Raw genomic sequence first — 22249 nt, 5'->3', positions numbered from 1 at the left:
CTGAAACATGTTACTCATCCAAATTCTGCCCATTCTGTTTTTCTTTCCATTTCCTTTTTTTTTTTTTTTTGCGAAATTCATAGTATTAATCTTATTATAGCCCCTGACAAAAAGATTTTAAGGGTTGAAGGACCAACTTCAGATCTGTTGATATCTGTAATATGATTGTTGCTTCATTTATATACAGAGATATGGCCATTGGCAATGGGAAGAGACAGTGGGAAGACATTTTGATTTCTTCAAGAACAGATGACAGCTATCATTATCCTTTCAAATTAGTGGTTTCATGCACATTATAAATAAGAGTAGCATTACTTCTTACATCTTGGAAAACCTGTTTCCATATCTCAGGACTTCATTTGAATGAAAAAAGCAGCAAATATGTGTGTGTGTGTTTGTGTGTGTGTATGTGTGTGTGTATGTATTGTATGTATGTATGTATGTATGTATGTATGTATGTATGTATGTATGTATGTATGTATGTATATCGGTAACACAAGTTCTATATGCTGCTTTCCCTAGTTCAGTTTCAAGCTTCCACAATTACCTTCTACATAAATCTCTGCGGACGTTGAGTCTGTCCCATAGATGTTAGACGCAAAGCAGGAGTAGCGCCCAGTGTCTTCTTCAAAAGCTTCAACAATAATTAGAGAATGCAGCTCTCCTGATTGGATGATCTGAATATATGGTGAATTTTCAAGCTCTTTCCCTTCACAATACCATCTGCAAAACAAGGCAAGTATTATTACCCTTGACAGATGAATGGGAAGACATAGTACAACAATAGCAACAACTTACTAATCAACCCTAAGCAGACTGTTAGATTGGGTAATGGATAGACACACACAGGCTTAACAGTAACAACAGCTCTTTATTAAGTACAACAAGTGAGAACAATCCAGCAAAGGTTGAGTCTGACAGCCCTTTTATAGGGAGCTGTCAGACCCTTCGACCAATAGGATTAAACGTCTGTTCCCACCAGAACAGAGGACCTTGGTGGAAACCCTGTAGTTAGAACAAGTATCTAACACCACTCCCCTTTTTGATGGGGCAATTCTACTTGTTACGTAGTCACGCAGGTAGGCGGGCTTTTGGGTAGCTCTGCCTGACCTGCGCAGTTCAGTAGGAGGGGTTTCCTTGGACAGGTCAGACGGACCTGTTTGCTCCACAGCTCCGCTTAGTGTAAGCTCGTGGAACCTTTCACGGGCCACGGCTGGAGCTTCTAAGCCAGTTCGTTCGGAGCTCACTGCGGGCCTGCAACATAACCAGCTACGTTTCCCGGTACCCTCGGGCTTCAGCTGGTTGTGGAAGGCTGTTTGCTCCATTTGGGTAGGGCTTTGGCTAACTCATGCAGGAGTTGCCTCTGGTTGTCTAAGAGTGGAGTATGAGAGACGGCCACGGAGTTGGTCAATATGCCTTCTCCAATTCCTACCGAGCTCTAGGAGGTAAGAGTGAGGGCCGGTGATGCCTATCAGTGTGGCAGGAATCCACAGAGTTCCCCTGGCATAGTTGTGGGCATATACCGAATCCCCTACTCTAAAAGTCCGAATCTTGCTTGTGGAGTCTGGGGGCAATGAGGCAGAATAATTGGGGTGTAGCCGGTCTAAGTGGGACCTTAGTCAGCGACCATGAGAAGCTCGGAGGGGGTGGTCCCTGTAGTGGCACTGGGTGTGATGTGCTGAATTAGCAAATAGTGGCCAACCAGTGTTTGGCAATCTCCCGGGCCCATTCTAGAGAGGGCCCCTTTTGCAGATCTCACTATTCTCTCTGCCTGACCATTGGAGGCCAGATGGAATGGCGCGACCAGGGCATGCCTGATTTCCTGAGCTGCTAGGAAGGTCTCAAATTGCATGACCATGAATTGGGGCCTGTTGTCAGAGACCAAGATGTCGGGCAGGCCATACGTGGAGAAAAGTCTCCGTAGCACCTTGATGACTGCTTCTGCCATAGTGGAGGTCATCAGGACTACCTCTAACCATTTCGAGTAGGCATCCACAACTAAGAGAAATGTCTGGCTGTGAACTGGGCCAGCAAAGTCAATGTGCACCCTAGACCATGGCTCTTGAGGTCGCTCCCACTCCTTAGCGGATGCCTCTGGGGGAGCTGGTCTGGACTCCTGGCATGGTGTGCAGGTAGCCACCCATTCTTCGATCTCCCTGTCCACGTTAGGCCACCACACGTAACTCCTAGCCAAAGACTTCATCCTGACAATTCCAGGATGCCCTATGTGTAAAGCCTCTAATACTGCAATGCGCAGTTTGAGTGGAACAACAACCCGGTCCCCCCACAGTAAATAGCCATTTACAACCGATAACTCATTGCGTTTGGCAAAATACATTTTGAAATCAGCCCCAACAGGCCCCTTGGGCCACCCCCTCCACACCCAGTTCAAAATTTGTTTGATGGTGGAGTCCTTTGCAGAGTGATGGGCAACGTCACTGGATGAGACAGGCCCAGTCTCCAGGCAGTCAATGAGGAAGACTGGTGTCTCAGGGGTAGGGTCAGCGAGAAGTTCAGGGAGCAGGCAGCGGCTTAGAGCATCAGCGTGCCCCAAAGTAGAGCCTGGTCGGTGGATGAGATGGTAGGAGTAGGCAGCTAAGAAGATGGTCCATCTGGTCATGTGGGGTGATAATGACAGTGGGGTAAGTCAGTGCCCAGCCAGTAAGCCCAACAATGCTTGTGGTCCGTAACCAGTTCGAAGTCCCGGCCATATAGATACTCATGGAACCTCTTTACACTGGCCACTGCAGCCAAAGCCTCTCGGTCCAGTTGGCTGTAGTTCCGCTCTGCAGCAGACAAGGTCCTGGAGTAAAATGCAATAGGGGTTTCGGTTCCATTGGGCATGCAGTGGCTGAGGACAGCACCAACGCCAAATGGGGAAGCGTTGCAGGTCAGCACTAACGGCAGGATCTGGCTGTATTGTACCAGGAAGGAGTCCACCGACAGGAGTCATTTTACTGCGGCAAATGCGGCAGCCTTGGACTTGCCCCAGGACCACTTCACGTTCTTAGTCAGGAGACTGTGTAGGGGCTCAGCAATGGTGGCTTTCTGTTTAAGAAAGATGATGTAGAAATTAAGGAGCCCGAGGAACGCCTGCTGCTCGGTTTGATTGCGAGGTGTGGGGCATCCTGAATTGCTTTAATTTTTTGTGTGGTCGGGTGAATCCCAGAGCCATCAATTAGGTACCCTAAGAATTCAACCCTTGGCATGTTAATTTGGCATTTCTCTTTTTTTGAGATGGAGGCCTTTGTCTCTAATTAGAGCCAAAACTGTACGTACACGTTTGAAAAGTTGCGCCTCATTTGCAGCTGATACCAAGATGTCATCAAAATAGGGGATGACTCCTGGAATCCCCTGCAAAAGCTGTTCCATGACGCTTTGGAACAGTCCAGGGACAATACTAATGCCGAATTGCAGGTGGTGACATTTGAATACACCCCTGTGCGTCACAATTGTTTGGGCCTCCACCATAGCGTTATCTACAGGCAATTGTTGGTATGCCTGCGCCATGTCCAATTTTGCGAAAAAATTTCCGGGGCCTAATGAATGAAGGAGGTGCTGTACAATGGGTACAGGGTAGGCACTTTGTTGTAGCACTTTATTTATTGTGCACTTGTAGTCCGCTCAGATGCGGACAGACCTGTCAGATTTGATAGGTGTCACTATAGGGGTCTCCCAGCATGCGTGATCGACCGGCTCTAGGATTCCCTGGCCTACGAGCTAGTCAATTTCCCTGTCAATTTTGGGGTGGAGAGCAAAAGGTACTCTCCTGGGTTTTAGCCTTATTGGGGCTATGTTGGGGTCCAAACTAAAGGAAATTGGAGTCCCCACATACTTACCTGTTGTGACCCAGCAGGATCTGTTGCAGCTGCTGAGCAACTCAGATAGCGACGAACCCTATGAGTCGGCTATGGAGGAGGTGGAGGACCCTGGGCAGGGTTCAGATGCAGAGCAGGGACCAGAGAGGCTGGTTGGCCACCAGGAGGCACCTGAGGCATGGAGCAGTGGGGAGGATTGGAGGGAGTTTGTCCCTGACACAAGATTAAGAAGGGCGGAGAAACGAAGGCAACAGCTGCTCCGGAGACAAGCTCCTAAGAGATAATCAAGCTCAGGTGGTTGTGGTCTGGCCCCTCCCAAGAGCGTATATAAGAAGGGACTTTGGGAGGAGGCTGTTTGCAGGACACAACCGTTCATATTAATCTGGAGAACTCTTTGTCTGATCTGCCTTGTGTTTCTGTTTGTAACAAGCTGGAGAAGCTCTTTTCTGTATCTGTTGGAGTCTGGGCTGCTGCCAGCATCTTGTCTGTGAGTTGTGTTTGGGCTTTCAGCCAACAAGATTATAGTATTGTCAATAAAGTGTTGCAGACAGCTAAGCCTGTGTTGCCGTTCATTACCGGATGGGAGGGGGGGTCAGAACACTTACCCAGACCGGTGCCGAAGACTTCCTCGAACTCCTTAAAGATGGCTTCAGCGCCGTCATCTTTCAAGGCGTTGATACCGGTCACCTCTAGGCCCAGGGCTTGGAAACAATCTAGCCCTAGGAGGCTCTGCAGGTTGCCGCTGACCACTGTCACTGGGAGTTTCCCGCTGAACTGCTTGAACTTCACCTGGAAGGTGCCTTGGCCCACAATGGGGACCCGGTTTCCCTGGTAATCGTGTAGGCAGATGTCAGGGGTGTTAAGATGCTGCTTCTTTAGGCTAGGGATAGCCTGCTTTAGGGTAGACCACGGCATGATGGTCAGTGATGACCTGGTGTCAATCTCCATCTCACATGGAGAGTCCTTGATGAGGACTGTGACCTTCAGCTTTTTTGGCCGCCTGGTGCAGACTTGGCCAATTGACATGTGGTAGGTGACTCTATTGTCACCCTCTGAGCGCCGTGGTGGCTTCTGCCAGGCCCCTTGGTTGGGCCTCTGTTGGCGGTTTGGTGCACTTCTAGGCTGCCAGGCAGTGGCAGGAAATTCGCTGTGGCACACCTTGGGGATGTGCCCCTATCGCTCGCAGTGCTGGCAGGGTGCGTCGCGGAAATGGCAAACTGATCTGGCATGGTCTTCTCCGCAGCTAACGCAAGGCAGGAGTTGCTGTTTGAATTTGCACGCCGGCTGGGTGTGGCTACTGCGCATGCGGCAGCTGTCATCTTCCTCACCCTCTGAGCTCCCGGGCTCTGCAGCCTCGTGATGTACGCATGTACTCTTTCGCGCATCTTGTGGAGCTCTTTGGCACTGCAGAGTCTCAGTAGATTTGACGGCTGATTCAGACCTGGCCTCGTTCAATGCGATCTGCAGAGTGAGGTTAGATTTAGTGAGTAACCTCCTCTGTAGGTTAATGTCCTGCACACCGCAAATTATGCGGTCCAGAATCAGCTCGCCAGGTCTCGGAATTCGCAGTATGCTGCACCCTTGCGAAGCACCGCAACGTACTCATTAATCAACTCACCCTCTTTCTGGTTCCTGATGTTAAACTCATGCTGGCAAACGTGCTTGGATGGCTTGGGGGCATAATGGGTCCTCAATGTTTGCTGGAGCATGGACCAGGCGACTGATTGCAGTGGTGTCGGCTCAGAGAGGTCTTTCGCCGTCTCAAACACTTCCCGGCCATAGTGGCCGAGGAACATGTTCTTCTTGCGGCCTTCAGAAAGGCCCATGAGGTTATTTGCCTCAAGGAAGCAGTCAAATCGTAGCATGTATGAGTCCCAGTGCTCAGTGACTGGGTCATACGGAGTCGGTGGGGCGTGCATGGCCATTTTGTGTTCAGAAGGCGTTTTGAGTTTGCTGCGCTGAGCTCCAGGCTGGATGTACTTGCTGGATTGCTACACTCTTTTGGTTCGCCTAGTTGCCTTCCAATCCCACCCTCATCGCCAGTGTTAGATTGGGTAATGGATAGGCACACACAGGCTTAACGGTAACAACAGCTCTTTATTAAGTACAACAAGTGAGAACAATCCAGCGAAGGTTGAGTCTGACAGCAGCCCTTTTATAGGGAGCTGTCAGACCCTTCAACCAATAGGATTAAACCTCTGTTCCCACCGGAACAGAGGACCTTGGTGGAAACCACTGTAGTTAGAACAAGTATCTAACACAGACTTTCCACTTAAATGAAACTAAAACATAAGGGTAAATAACCAGTTGTATTTAGCTGTAGTTAAAAACTGAGCTGCATTATGTTCCAAGTATAGATGTACTTGTTGAACAATGTAAGGTGGAACCAGGATCAGATAGTAGTTAGTTTGTTGGAACTACAGATTCAAATTTACATATGCAAAATGGCATGAAATTCAGAGAATAATCATACTGTAGATCCATTACTATTTCTCAGTAACAGTTCTAGTATTTAGCAGATCGATTGGGAAACATTTAGGTAGCCTTCCAAGAAAGATGGAGTCAAACTTTAACCTTAAACAAAGATACATTTATATTGACCATATATACCTATAGAATATGTGTATATATGATAATAGAACACACACATACACAGATACATATTCTACAATTGTATTTTGCATGTGATCATTATGATTACCTATATGTAAAATATATTAGAGAAATTCAACTATAGTTCACATGCTGGAATAATATATAAGAACACTAGGTAGAATATAAGTATTTCAGCACTGTTTAGAACAGAACAGAACAGAACAGAATAGAACAGAACAGAACAGAATAGAATAGAATAGAATAGAATTCTTTATTGGCCAAGTGTGATTGGACACAAAAGGAATTTGTCTTTGGTGCATATTTACTGTTTACTGAATTTTTTTGCTTATGAAAACAATGTTCAAAATAATATGACATTTGAGATATCTTATGCATGAAATCTGGATTCATCCATGCAATTTTTAAAAACTCTATCTACACTGAAGTTTAAAACCTGGGGAAAACATTTTTTTTCCAATTTGACACTGATTTTGATTCCTCTGCTGCACATCTTAGATGAAACTAAATTATTAGTTTTTTGAGTATAATTGTACATTCCTCCATTAAATGTCCACTTCAAGATAAAACAACCAATAAATGCTAAAAGTGGATGATATAACGTGCAAACATTATTTCCAATTAATTTGCATGTTTAGGAAGTCGAACAAATAGTGGTATTACTGTTCCTTCATTGGCTCTACGGGAGCGGAAATATTTGAATCCAGTATCTATTAAATCTAAATGGTCATACATGTGTGGGTCAAGAATGGCTTGTTAACAGTCATTGTGGAGGAACACAATGCTCTTCTCTATCCTTTTATCCTCAGGTGTGAAAACATACAAAAACACATTTGCTTTTAGATTATCGTGATCTGTGAACCTTGCCTTTATGACATGTTTAACCATGGTTTTTATCTTAATGATTTTTATGAAAGACACCAAAAGGTCATGACCTAATGCAATGAATGAATTTAGGCATTTAGTATAGCCTTAACAGATTAAAAGCACTTCCAAATAAAACAAAGAAACAAACATCCCTGATTTCTGGGGAATACCTAAGCCAGTGTTGGCGAACCTTTTCAGCACTGAGTGCCGAAACAGGAGCACGCGGGAACATGCCGGAAACTAGAAGAGCTGCCCCCTGCTACGCATGTGCATGCCAGGAAGATGATCTTCCGGTTTGCAGCATGTGCATGTGCACTGGCCAGCTGGTCTTCATACGCACCTGCGTACCAGAAACTGGAAGACCAGGTGGCTGGTGTGCATGTGCGTGCTGGAAACCAGAAGATTCTTTTCCCGGCACGCATGCTTTTCCGATTTCCGGCGCTCCCGTGCACGTGAAGACCAGCATGCCGGAACCCAGAAGAGCAACAGATAATGGCTTGCATGCCCAGAGAGATCACTCTGCATGCCACTTCTGGCACGTGTGCCATAGGTTCGCTATCACAAACCCAAGCTTTATGAGAGGATGAGATCTTTTGATCTTAGGGATTTTTTTTATTGTTTTGCCTATGGTGCTCATATATTGTTGTTATACTATTGTTTATTGCTCTGAATAATTTAGAAATACATTTTTTTCCCTAAGAAGGCTCCAAACCAGAAAGTAAGCTCAGAGAAGTTAATAACTCTTGGACCATATGCAAACATAACAATGTCATCTAGATATTTTTAACTTCAACTCCTAGTGCTATCAGCCACTTCAGCTAATCAAAACAAGTGCATCCTGGAAGGTTCTAAGTTCCTACTTTAAGGTGAAAGCAATGGTGGACGATTTATCAACAGTTATTCAACTTCAGTGGGACTTTTGAATTTAGAAGCAGTACTGTATGACAGGAAATACAAGTTGTTGAAAATGCAATAAAGGTACTTTTCACTCCCTGATTATGGGCATGTTGGAAGTATCTAGTTAATCCCTTTTGGAACTAAGATACTTTATAAGAGGAGTACTTGAACAGGTAAGGCAATTTCTATATTATTTTGTGCTCTGGACTGTGCATACATTTCTATTGTAAGTGAACTGGACAATGCCAGTAGAGTAGCTCCAAGTAAAATTAAGGGAAAGTCACATGGCTCCCCCATCTTCAGGTTTTTTATGCAATTCATGTGGACAATGAAACAAGGAAAATCTGTATTCACTTGGAGGCACTCATGCAAGGGAATCTCAAGCATCTATTCAAGAATGCATAACATATGGGAGTTTTCAGATATGTAACTGATAAAATAAATACCCATGTATTGCCTGCTTTTTAAGCATTAGATTTCCCTCTTTATCCTCTCTGTTCAGCTTAGATATTGTCTTAAGATAATTTCAGATAAAATAAATTTAATAAAAGTTAAAGACAAAGTTCCCTCTCCATAATACAGATAGATAAATGCTGTAGGAAATATGCCGTATGCATATTTAAGAATAAACCCATAAACTATAGATTTTAATGAGCAAACTGGAACTTCTTTATATTAGAATAGATTTCAGTCTATAACCCTGCACAACAAAATCTGATTGTCCAACTATTTAATATATTTAAAAATAAATCTTGCAGTTTGGCAGAGTAGCATAGAGTATGTTAGGGTTAGGAGAGACTGGGAAAAATGCTCTTTTAAGCTTTCCCATCTTCACCTATTTTTCCTGTTTCCTATAACGGTAGACAGGGGAACAAAAGAAATGAATTGCCCTTCCTTCCTTCCTTCCTTCCTTCCTTCCTTCCTTCCTTCCTTCCTTCCTTCCTTCCTTCCTTCCTTCCTCTGGCATACTGATCAGGGGAGGGGGTTATTTGTTTATGGTCTTGTTCCCTTCCTTCCTTCTTTCTGTTCTCTCTTCTGCCTCATTTCTTCTTCTCTCATTAGCTGGCAATCATGGAGCCATGCTTTGGCCGGGGGGGGGGGGGGGGACCACAGAAAATATTGGAAGGGTCTTCAAGGGGAGTCAAAAAAATCAGAATGGTATCCCAAATCCATTCGAAATGGGCAGCTTACAGATTCAAATAAACAACCCAAGAAAACTCCCTGATCAAAGTGCGGCAACTGTAACAACACAAAAAGCTGTAGAGCAGAGGTCTTCAAACTTGGCAACTTTAAGACTTGTGGACTTCAACTCCCAGAATTCTCCAGGCAGCTCTGCTCTGCTGCCCGGAGAATTCTGGGAGTTGAAGTCCATAAGTCTTAAAATTCCCAAGTTTGGGGACCCCTGATGTAGAGTTTTGATCATAAAATCACAGCAACCATTTTGGTGTTTTTGACCCTCCCAGATATCCCTCTACTTTAGTGTTAGATCTGGGCAACGAGAGAACAGACTGCAGACACGAAGTGACTTAACAGCTCTTTATTAGTAGTAATAGTGATCCAGCTTGCTCTGTGGTCGGAGGGTTCCCCTTTTATAGTACTCGGGTACGCCTCTCGACCAATCAGAGTAATACCTGTTTCCCGCTGTAGCAGCGGACCGGAGAGGAGACTTCCTCCGATATATGTTAATATCTAACACCCTCCCCTCCTAGACGGAACGTTGCGGTTAGTAACATAGTCCTTTAGATACGTTGGTGTTTGTCTTGCTCGGGAGGAGCGTCGTAGTTCGGGTTGGTTAGAAGTGGTTGCAGGATCGGGTGCTTTTCCTGTTTCACGTTCGGGAGGTTTTGTGCCTTCGTTGCTAGGGCGTTCCGGAGTCTGCTCGGTTGCGTTGTCTGGGGTTTGCTCTGCTTCGTGCTCGATCTCTTGTTCCGACCTGGGTTCGCAGGTGTCGTAGTTCTCTATGATGGGGCTCTCGAGTGGCTGACTTTCCGTTGGCTGGAAACTCTCGTCTTCGGTTCGAAGGTCTGAATGTGCTAGGCGACCCCGAAGTTGATCGATGTGCCTTTTCCAATTCCGCCCATCTTCCAGCTCCAGCAGATACGATCGTGGACCCGTGATGTCAATGACCTTGGCCGGCATCCACAATGTTCCCCCTGCATAGTTGTGGGCGTATACTGAATCCCCTATGCTGAAAGACCGAATTTTGCTTGTGGAGTCTGGGGGAGCTGTGGCAGAGTAATTTGGGTGAAGACGGTCCAGGTGAGACCGTAGACGGCGGCCCATGAGTAGTTCAGCGGGGCTCCTACCTGTCGTTGTGCTTGGGGTAATATGCTGAATTAAGAGGTAATGGTCAATGCGTGTTTGCCAATCACCTGGACCCATCCTAGCGAGGGCCTCTTTTGCGAATCGCACCATTCTCTCCGCCTGTCCGTTTGATGCCGGATGGAATGGCGCGACGAGGGCATGCCGAACTCCCTGACCTGCTAAAAACGTTTTGAAATGCATGGCCGTGAATTGGGGCCCGTTATCGGAGACTAGGAGGTCGGGCAGGCCATGAGTGGCGAAAAGTCACCGTAGAACCTTGATGACTGCCTCTGCCGTTGTTGAAGTCATTAGGATTACCTCTAACCATTTGGAATATGCATCCACAACTATAAGGAAAGTCTGACCTTGAACTGGCCCTGCGAAGTCGATGTGTATTCTCGACCAGGGTGCTTTCGGCTTTTCCCATTCCGTGGCGGGTGCTTCCGGGGGTGCTGGTCTCGATTCTTGGCATGGATCGCAAGTGGCCACCCACTCCTCTATCTCTTTGTCCATGTTTGGCCACCAAACGTAACTTCTCGCCAAAGCCTACATTCTAACGATCCCCGGATGCCCGACATGTAATGCATCTAACACATTTTTTCGTAAAGCATAAGGAATAACAACTCGATCCCCCCACAATAAACAACCTTGTAACACTGAGAGTTCGTCCCGTTTTGACCAAAACGCTTTGAATTCTGGGCCCACGTTTCCCTTCGGCCACCCCCTCCAAACCCAAGTTTGAACTTGTTTTATTAAACTGTCTTTAGAGGAGAACCTTGCAACGTCGCAGGAAGAAACTGGTCCTGAGTCCAAACAGTCAATGAGCAACACCGGTACTTCGGGAGTGGGGTCTGGCAAAAGGTCCGGTAGTGGGCAACAGCTGAGTGCGTCTGCGTGTCCTAGAGTGGAGCCCGGTCGATGAATTAACTTGTAGGAGTACGCAGCGAGGAAAACAGTCCACCTGGTCATGCGTGGAGAAAGGGAGACAGGGGTGGGGCAGTTTACCGCCAAAAGTCCCAACAGCGGTTTGTGATCAGTAATTAGTTCAAAATCGCGGCCGTAGAGGTATTCATGGAAACGTTTTACTCCAGCTACCGCAGCTAACGCTTCCCTGTCCATCTGGCTGTAGTTCCTCTCGGCCGATGAAAGAGTTCTAGAGTAGAACGCGATGGGTGCTTCTTTTCCGTCTGGCATCCTGTGGCTAAGGACTGCGCCGACTCCAAAGGGTGATGCGTTGCAGGTCAATACTAGCGGTAGTGTTTGGCTGTATTGGACTAACAGCGAGTCAGTGGTGAGCAGGCGCTTTACCCCGGCAAAAGCTGCTGCTTCGGATCGTCCCCATCTCCATGGTGCGTTTCGCTGGAGTAGTCGATGTAGTGGCTCAGCAACGGTCGCCTTCTGTCTCAGAAAAACGCTGTAGAAGTTAAGTAGTCCGAGGAAGGCCTGCAGTTCGGTCTGGTTACGTGGTGTGGGGGCGTCCTGGATCGCCTTAATTTTCTTTGAAGTGGGGTGTATTCCCTGACCATCGATTCTATATCCCAGGAATTCTACGCTAGGCACGTTAATTTGGCATTTTTCCTTTTTAAGGCGGAGACCCTTCTCTCTGATTCTGGCCAAAACAGTTCTGACTCTTTTATTTAATTGCTCCTTGTTTGCAGCGGACACCAAGATGTCGTCGAAATAGGGGACGACTCCCGGTATCCCTTGCAAAAGCCGTTCCATGATGCTCTGGAACAAACCTGGAGCAACGCTCACACCGAATTGCAGCCGGTTGCATTTGAATGCCCCTCTATGCGTCACTATAGTTTGGGCCTCCGCTGTGGCGCTATCTACGGGCAGCTGCTGGTAAGCTTGTGCCATGTCTAATTTAGCAAATACCTTTCCTGGCCCCAACGAGTGCAATAAGTGCTGTACTACAGGCACAGGATACGCGCTTTGTTGTAGCGCGACATTAATTGTGCATTTATAGTCCGCGCAGATGCGGACTGATCCGTCTGGTTTGACTGGAGTCACAATGGGAGTTTCCCAACGTGCGTGATCCACCGGCTCAAGGACTCCTTGCTCTACTAATTTATCTATTTCCTTGTCTATTTTTGGGCGGAGTGCAAAAGGCACTCGTCTCGGCTTAAGTCGGATTGGCGCCACTTTGGGGTCTAAATTAAATGATATTGGTTTGCCCACATACTTACCAAGACCGGGGCTGAACACATCCTCGAACTCCTTAAAAATCTGTTCAGCGCTGCTGTTTTCTACGGCGTTGATTCCGGTGACTTCTAACCCCAGGGCTTCAAACCAATCAAGCCCCAGAAGGTTCTGTAATGGCGCGCTGGCGATGGTCACGGGCAGCTGGGCTACGATGTCCTTGAAACGGATTTGGAATGTGCCTTGGCCCACGATGGGGACTTGGTTCCCCTGGTAGTCTCGTAGCAGGACGTCTGGAACGCGTAGTTGGCTCTTTCTGAGGCTAGGGATAGCCTGTTTCATGGATGCCCATGAAATGATTGTCAGGGTCGATCCTGTGTCAACTTCTAGCTCGCAAGGTGAGCTCTCCAAGAGGACTGTGACTCTCAGCCTTTTGGGCCGCTTGGGGCGGACCTGACTCATCGTGGTGAGATACGTTCGCAACTCCTCTCTCTGGGTCAACTCTATCTCAGTATCTGTATCCTGAAAATACTCTCGTTGAGCGTCTTGATAGAACGCTCTTTCAGCTCCTTGTGTGTAATCTCTCTGGGGATACGCTCGCTCAGCTCTTTGGGAATTTTCTCTCTGGGTAAACACTTGTGTATTTCTCTCTGGGCGCCCTTTTTGGTTTCGCCAAGCCCCTGGGTTGGGCTTCTGTTGGCTATACATGGGTGGCTGCCGTGAGGCAGGGACTTCGCTCCGGCACACTCGTGCGATGTGCCCAAGTTTGTTGCAGTGCGAACAAACAACGTTCCTGAACCTACAAGTAGACCTGGGGTGATTCCCTCCGCAGCTTGCGCAGGGCGGCAAACGGAATCCGGGTCTCCCCCCAGGCCTCACGTGACTGCTCCGCATCAGGTGACTGTCCTCGAACTCGGGATCCTCGTAGTCGGGGCTTGTGTCCTCATAGTGCACTTTGGTGTGTCTTGGCGCTGGCTGGCCAGTGTTGAACCCGCGTTGAATTGTCTCCGCTGATCTGTCTGCTGCTTCTGAAGCTCTTGCCTCCTCGAGTACAATCTGTAGGCTTAAATTGGTTTTGGCTAACAGCCGCTTTTGTAGGGAAATGTCTCTCAGCCCGCTAACGAGTCGATCCATAATCTGCTCATCCAGGTCTCTGAATCCACAATGTGTGGCTGCTTTTCGTAGTGCTGCAACGTACTGGTTGATAGATTCTCCCGCCTTCTGGTTCCTCGTGTTGAACGCTTGGCGGCAAACGTGGCGGGAAGGTTTTGGCGCGTAATGAGTCTGTAGAGCCTGTTGCAACGCCGCCCATGATACTGCCTGTATTGGAGTAGGCGCGGTGAGGTCTCTGGCCGTGTTGAATACTTCTTTTCCGCAGTAGCCGAGGAAAATGTTTTTCTTCCGGGCGTCGGTGATTCCCGTGTATTCATTCGCTTCGAGAAAACACTCGAAACGAATCATGAAGGCTTCCCATTCGTCATTCTCTGGGTCGAATGGAGCGGGGGGAGCATGCATCGCCATCTTCTCTCGTTTGAATTTGCCGCACTGCGGTGGCTTGAGATGGCTGCCGGAATTTCTGCCGAATTCCTGGGCTGGATCAAATCCGGAGATTCTGGAGGTAGCGTTCTTCGTCCTATCTGTCTCTCGATCCCACCCTCGTCGCCAATGTTAGATCTGGGCAACGAGAGAACAGACTGCGGACACGAAGTGACTTAACAGCTCTTTATTAGTAGTAATAGTGATCCAGCTTGCTCTGTGGTCGGAGGGTTCCCCTTTTATAGTACTCGGGTACGCCTCTCGACCAATCAGAGTAATACCTGTTTCCCGCTGTAGCAGCGGACCGGAGAGGAGACTTCCTCCGATATATGTTAATATCTAACATTTAGCATGAAGTTGTTGTCTTACCCTTAATCTTCTTTTCAACAGACTTTCTTGGGATCTCCACCTGTAAAATTTCTGCAATTTTTTTTATTTTTTTGTTAACTCCTTTCCCCCATTTTCTTCTGGGGACTTTCTTGGTGAGAGGATCCTGGATCTCTACCCCATATTCTTATCTGCAGTGGGCAAGGTTTTTTGCTCATTCATAATTAGCTCCATTCACAAGAAGTGGGAAACTTGCTATGATCGGAATGCTGTGCTTGTTTTTGATGTATACACCAGCATTTGTCACATGAAACAAAATCCCCATAGTCATATAAGTAATGAATCAGGGATGATAATATGCCACTTTGACAGTGTGCATTAATCTGTGTATCCTCCCTTGAGTAAATGCAGCTAAAGTTTCTGTTAGTCTTTTATCTTACTGATGCCGTGTGTCGGACTCGGAGAATAATTAAGTCAATGTAATTAGGTATCTGGGGTAATTTGTGCTTACAAAAAAAATGCTTGTGGCATCTAATAACTCTGTTAATAATAGGTTTCATCAATGGATAAATTTAGCTTATGCATAACCAAAATTTTGGTCCACAAACTTTATTATAGCATTGCCCACAATCTGGTATCTTCCAGATGGAATGCTAATTTTACCAGAATTCTCAACCAACACTGCTATTGGGAATCAAAATATCTGGAAAATGCCATGCTGGAAAAGCCTATGGCAACTGTCCAACATGTCAAGAAGTTGTTTTCAAACATGACATTGTATCACAAGTATTACAACTGGGAGGCTATATATACAATGCAAAGATTTCAAACTCTTTCCACCATTGAGTCTACACCTTCCCCAGCATGCCAGATCAGTAAGATGATGCAATGACTAAGAGTGCTAATGTCTGAAGTATATAATCTTTCATGTTTAGTTAGAAAGCATCTTTTTGGTTTCTAATTACATTACACATTGCAAGAATGCAGCCTTGCCACAGAAAAGAAGCATAGTTTTTAGAAAGGCATTTGATTTAGCTGAAGACCTATATTGTCCATTTTTGAAACGGAAGTTCTATCACCCATTGTTTTACTTCACTGAATATACCTGTTGTCAAACACCACAGTCATTTTTTTCTTGAATGTCACTCCATCAACTTGTTTGAGGAGGCATCAAAAGAGGATTAATCTTTTTACTAAATTAGTAAAATGGACCTAATTAACAGGGTGCATATTTTCTATTAAATGTTAGCAACTGGGTGTATGTTGCAGATATGCAAAAGGAAAACCATGACTTTTGAGGCTTCATGGTGTATGGATTTTTTTTAGAATTTAATTTGTGAAAATCCAATAATAACATCACACGAGCCTGCCGGTTTAACAATCGATTCAGTGATCGCATGCTTCGTGTGCATGCACAGTTTAGCAACATTTACCTTCCATGTTACTTCTGGGGAGTAACACAGCTGAGGCGCGGCAATCCACTTGCCGCGCGAATCAGCTGCAAGGATATAGATAAGTAACGTGCAGGGGTGAGCAGGTGGGTCCACTTGATGGTTGGAGCAAACTGGTTCGCTCCCCAACTGATCGTCAGACCACCTGGTTCGCCTGAACTGGTCCGAACCAGCTGAATCCCACCCCTGTGCATGATCCCTTTCCAAGAATTGCAGTGTTTCTGGTGCTTTACTAAAAAGCATAAATCTGGCATTTACCTCTTAAGAATAGAAGAAGCAATGTCAAAAAATGGGAGAATTGTAAATAGTCTACAACAATTTGTGCTTGGGATACATCATTAAGCTGATCTGAGTCTTTTTTGCTGATTGGGCCCCAAAGATGATAGCAAAGAAGTGACCAGCAGTGACATGGACAAGATGCATCTATTTTGGGCCGGGTTTTCATGGGTTCCTACAGTGTGTGTGTGTGCGTGTAAGTGTGTGTGTGTGTGTATTAAAAGTCAGGATAGCAGCCACACAATTAAAGCCCCATTTCCCCTTTACATATATTGCATCTGCAATGACCAACAAAGGGGTTGATGATCAAGTACAGTGGTCACAATAAACATCTTGATTTTTAAAAACTGTCTTATGGGAGCCCCTGGAAGGAGGGGAGAACACTTGCAAGCATTTTCCTTTTTACTAGAAGGTTTTTTTAAATTGGAATGGAGAAAGGGAAGTTGTTGCAAAGAAAACTGTATTTATTTGTTTGTTTGTTTGTTTGTTTGTTTGTTTCATCAAGCATGAATTAGATAACAGATATAACTATAGACATGATCATGAATACATGAAATGAATACAAATACAAGGAAATATTAGGACAGGGCTGGTAGGCATGCTGGTGCGCTTATGCACGCCCCTTAAAGACCTCTTAGGAATAGGGTGAGGTCGACAGTAGACAGCATAAGGTTAAAGTTTTGGGGGTTTGGGGAAGAAACCACAGAGCCAGGTAGTGCATTCCAGGCATTGACCACTCTGTTGCTGAAGTTGTATTTTCTGAAATCAAGTTTGGAGTGGTTTACCATAAGTTTGTATCTATTGTGAGCTCCAAATGATTTCAAAGTGGGTTACATATGCCAAGAAAATTTGGACGCAAAATGGGTGAATTTCTACTGTATAATTTCAGATTCAGGGGATCTGGAGAGGGCTTAATATTTGCCTTCCACACTCTTTTCTACTGTTTTGGTTGAAAAAGAACATCGCAAAGCTGACATATATCCATTTTGCCATCGAATTTTCAGTGAATGTTCTCAGAATGTTGGGGAAATATAAGTCATGTAAGTCTGGGGTCTCCCCGCCATCCCCTTAAAAACAAAGGTGCATGAAAGTGTTTTTTTATCAGGGCAACCTGGTCTACCCAAATATAGGACGGGGCATACTGCTTCCGCTTTGAAAGTGTTTTGTCTGAAGGTCTGCAGAGCATGGAGACAGCACTAAGAGAAATGTAGCTCTTCCTTTCTAATAATCCCCAAAGGAGTAAGTACTGAAACAGAATTGTCTATGAGCAATGGTGGGGTCTTAGTAGAGAATTGACCAAATAGTGAGGGTACTTAACTATGGTCACCCATTCCAGACTTATTTTCAGTACATAAGTAAAATAGGGACATGTTTACCTGATTTCAGGTGTTGGTATTCCTACTACAATGCAGTCCAACTGCACTTTGGTTCCTTCAGAGACCTCTCTGCTTTTCAGTTTCTGAGTAAAATGTGGCGGATGACCTATGGGCTCCTCGGAATAAAAAGGTGCAGCCGATGTCTCTGTGGTTAATGCTGGAGTTTCTAAGGTGTGGACCACTTCCACATCTGCCTGTTGAGGATAAGCTGGGTTTTCCAGTGAAGGCTGAATTTGTTCTGACTCTTGAGATATTGGAACACAAGGCCTTTCCCTGTTTTCAGATAAATTGTCTTGGTTGGCCTTGTGCTTAGGTTCAAGTTTGCTCCTGTAGTTTTTGCATGTCCTGGGCCTGATTCTTTTTGAACTGTGTGCTTTGAAAAGGGAAGAAAGCTCCTCAATAAAATCGGCAGCCTTGTTGAGCAACTCTTTCTTTGATTCTGTCTCTGACCCAAATGGCTGCTTCTTTGGGTGGTTGCCTGAAGTTGGAGAAGCCGTAGATTGGCACTGCTGCTTCTTTGAAATAATATTTTCAGAGTTTTTCAACTCAGAGGGTAAAAACACGTGGATCTGCTGTTCTTCTTCTTGGCTGTTCTCAGGTGGCTCTTGATTGATAGCTTGTCTGGCCAAATTCACACTCTCATCTAGCTCTTCTTGGCTCAAAAAGGCAGAAAGATCTGGAAGTTCATCCTGGCCAGTTACCTCATCAGAAGCCCTGGAGGCACACCCAGAATGGACAGAATGCAGAGAAGATTCTGACCTACTCCTTTCACTATTACCTTGATGGCTGTTTTCAGCTAAATAGCTCTCTCTCAGAAGTTGAGTTATTGAAGTTGAAGAGTCAGAAGTATTGTCTTGCATGCTGTTAACAAAGAGTACAAATAGGACCATAACCTCATAATATATATATATTTTCTAATACTGAGTTAAAGAAATGGACACAGGTGTTTTTACTGTTGACTTCCCCAACCTAGAACCTTACAGAAGTGTACTGTACTTTCCCCAACCAAAAACGTTTTATCAATCCCCCCCCCCCCCGAGAATTAAGTTACTCTATATCCAACAATCTGGAGCTATCAGGCTAAGGAAATTGTTCTACTGGAATTGATCAACAGATACTGTATATAACTCCTCTTTTGCTCCAGATTTAATTGTGATCTGATAAGGCTAGCATCTCTTTATTAAAAGTTTAAAGTAATTTTTGCTACACAAAGGGGGTATTCTCAACCATTCTCTATTAAAATTTGATCCATTTACTGATTCATTTACCTTATCCAGATTCATCTTTCATCCATTTAGTCCTGTATTCTTTGCTTGGAGTTGCTATACCTCAGAAAGAGGCATTTATTTGCCCTACATCTGATATTCTTTTAAACTTGAGAGCTGGGCTTGATTTACTATATGTATAATAATACTATTATGCCCTCCCAAATTAAGATTCTGCAGTAACCATATGACCATTCCTAACAGCAGGTGGTCATACTTGAATGCATATATGTCATACAAATATCTTTTTATAAACAGATGCTCATAATCAAAATGATGTTGCTAGAATTCCGTATTTTGCCATGCCTTGATGATAGTTTGATGGGGATGAGAAATTATAGTAAAATTAGCCAGGAATTGATCATCCCTGATCATTTTATAAGAAGATACCGTGTTTCCCCGAAAATAAGACAGGGGCTTATTTTCTTTTGCCCCACGAAATATGGCCTTGGGCTTATTATAGGGGAAGGCTTATTATTTCTGGGGCAGGTGAGAAGCAAGGCGCGCCTTTTACCTTTCCAGCTGCGTCGCGTTCCTCGCCATTGTGCTCAGGGAAGTGGCTGGTAAAAAAAAAAAACTTCTCGCGAGTTCAATCAAACATCTTGAAATTGCGAGGTTTTTTTTTACCAGGGGCTTCCCTGAATACAATGGCGAGGAACGCGACGGAGCTGGAAAGGTAAAAGGCACGCCTCGCGGCCCAACACCACCCACCTCGCCCCAATGGTAAAGGCAGCCTGCCTGGTTCCCTTCCCCGCCATCCCTTTAACGAGGGGTGGCAGGTGGGGGGGGAGAAGCGAAGCATGCCTCTTAACTTTCCAGCTCCGTTTCGTTCCTCGCCCTTTCGCCGATTGAATCCCCTTGTAAAAAAAGCCTCATGAGTTCAACTCGCAAGATTATTTTTACAAGGGGATTCAATGAGCGAAAAGGCGAGGAACGCAACAGAGCTGTCAGTCTCTGGTAGCGCTAGGACACGCGTCTCGCCTCTCCCCCCTCACTAAAGGGACGGCAGGAGAGGGAACCAGCCAGGCTGCCTTTATCATTGGGGCGAGGTGGGCGGTGTTGGGCTGTGAGGTACACCTCTTATCTTTCCAGCTTCGTCATGTTCCTCGCCCTTTCACCCATTGAATCCCCTTGTAGGAAAACCTCGCAAGTTGAACTAATGAGATTTTTTTTACAAGGGGATTCAATGGGCGAAAGGGCGAGGAACGCGATGAAGCTGGAAAGAGGTGCGCATCGCAGCCCAACACCGCCCACCTCGCCCCAATGATAAAGGCAGCCTGGCTGGTTCCCTCTCCTGCCGTCCCTTTAGTGAGGGGGGAGAGGTGGGGGGGGGAGAAGCGAGACGCGTGTCCTAGCGCTACCAGAGACTGACAGCTCTGTTGCGTTCCTCGCCCTTTCGCTCATTGAATCCCCTTGTAAAAAAAGATCTCGCGAGTTGAACTAATGAGATTTTTTTACAAGGGGATTCAATCGGCGAAAGGGCGAGGAACACGGCGGAGCTGGAAAGGTAGGAGGCGTGCCTCGCTTCTCCCCCCACCCCACCTGCCGCCCCTCGTTAAAGGGACGGCGGGGAAAGGAACCAGGCAGGCTGCCTTTACCATTGGGGCAAAGTGGGCGGTGTTGGGCCGCGGGGCGTGCCTCCTACCTTTCTAGCTTTGTTGCATTCCTCGACATTATATTCAGGGAAGCCCCTGGTTAAAAAAAAAAAACCTTCTCGCGATTTCAAGATGTTTGATTGAACTCGTGAGAAGTTTTTTTTCACCAGCCGCTTCCCTGAGCACAATGGCGAGGAACGCGAGGAAGGGAACCAGGCAGGCTGCCTTTGCCATTGGGGTTACCGGTGTTTTTTTGCACGAGAAGGAACAGGCAGGAGGGGGTGATCACATTGCTGGCCTGCCGCTGTTTTTGCGGCGAGCCCTCTTTTTGCCCCGGAAGCTGTACCGGCAGGTGGTACAGTGTTAATGGCGGGGACTGGGGGCGGGTTTATTTTCAGGGGAGGGCGTATTGTGGCGCATGCTCTGAAAAGCCCGATTGGGCTTATTAGCAGGGCGTGGCTTATTTTCGGGGAAACACGGTAGATAATCCCTGTTCTTTGTCTGAATAAATTTTCTCGGTTGAATTGTACCCTATCACCTCTTTCATTGATTTCTATGTGAGTAGTTCATTTTTCAGTATTTTGGCTCTCACTATATCTCAAAATTGTATATATTTGATACAGAAGTTGAGGTAGAAAATGTCAGGAAGATCTGATTTTTAATAAACCTGATCCAGTCAAGATTGGATGAATCTTGGGGAACAACATACCATTTTAGCACTGAGTCTTATTTCCAAAATTGAAATGAGATAATATCTTATGCTACTTAACAGATCCTAGAAAGACTGTGAAGCACACACAGCTCAGTTCACTCCTGCTCACCAACACAGGCTGTTTCTGTTGACCTCTTCATTGTATCTAATCTTAGGGTGAACAGTGGATGACTCTACACTCAGCACTGACATTTAAGGACACTGCTTAACTTAGTCACGGAAGTCAGTTAAATTAGTTACTGATTTTGGGCAAACAGTTATACCTCTGTTTAAAACAGAGTTGAGGCCAGGTGTCACTTGAGTTTTTGTCCTAATTTGCAGCTGGAGATGTAACTATTATATATATTTGTCTTAAATAGAATTTTCTGCATTTTTAGAAATGTTTACTTTCTATCTCTCATGACCTTATACTTTGGTGAAACTGATGTAGCATAGCCAAAATATGTACACAGAGGCCCAAATGTGTACAGAACAGAGACTATGATGCTTTCAAGGGTATCTATGGAGAGGGGTGGAAAAAAGGCAAGACATACTCATATGATTAGAAAAAACATGTAAAAAAGGACAAGACTTTGATCACATGATGGTAGCCACCATCTTGCCTTTTTTAACCCTTTCTCTGATGCTACTCCTTGACATCCCCCCCCCCCAAAAAAACACCATTAAAGTGTCAATTTCTTGTCAAAATCTGGAAAGTTTCCTAAATTTTCCTTCAAATTTTTTGAAAAAAGGCTATTTCTTCAAGCAAAATCATGTCCACACTTATCAGAACCTGACCTCATTTACTAGACACTTTTGGCCTGGGATGATGAGCCAGCTATTTTTATGGAAAGCAAAAAACAGTTCGGACACATGGGATTTAAGACAAAAAGTTCCCTCAGGTGAAACTAGAAACGAATGCATGGACATCATCATGTATGGTGGTATTCAGCCGGTTCAGACCGGTTCACCCAAATCGGTAGTGGAAATCATGGGTGGGCCCTCCATCCCCTCCCCCCCTCCTCTCCAAACTCTATGCTGTCCTATTTAGGCACTTCTTCAAGAAATGTGCATGTGTGCAAGCCATGTGT

The 22249-nt window shown here is 45.6% G+C and overlaps 1 protein-coding gene across 2 annotated transcripts in view; it reads right to left on the bottom strand.

Moving 5' to 3' along the window:
• MYPN (myopalladin) overlaps positions 1-18467 on the bottom strand; it is a gene marked incomplete at its 5' end in the record, with an annotated part of 93474 nt that extends 75007 nt beyond the window's left edge. For both annotated transcript variants that reach the window (XM_081956202.1, XM_081956203.1), the window contains 2 exons: positions 548-723; positions 17608-18467. In XM_081956202.1, the coding sequence (XP_081812328.1) occupies positions 548-723; positions 17608-18467 (1036 nt within the window). The remainder of the gene's footprint in view (positions 1-547; positions 724-17607) is intronic.
• Positions 18468-22249: the final 3782 nt, after the last annotated feature.

Source organism: Natrix helvetica, assembly GCF_964273705.1.
Source record: "Natrix helvetica genome assembly, chromosome: 5".
Taxonomy (NCBI): domain Eukaryota; kingdom Metazoa; phylum Chordata; class Lepidosauria; order Squamata; family Natricidae; genus Natrix; species Natrix helvetica.
Note: the sequence above shows the minus strand (reverse complement) of the source record. Positions and strands in the feature narration are given on the sequence as shown.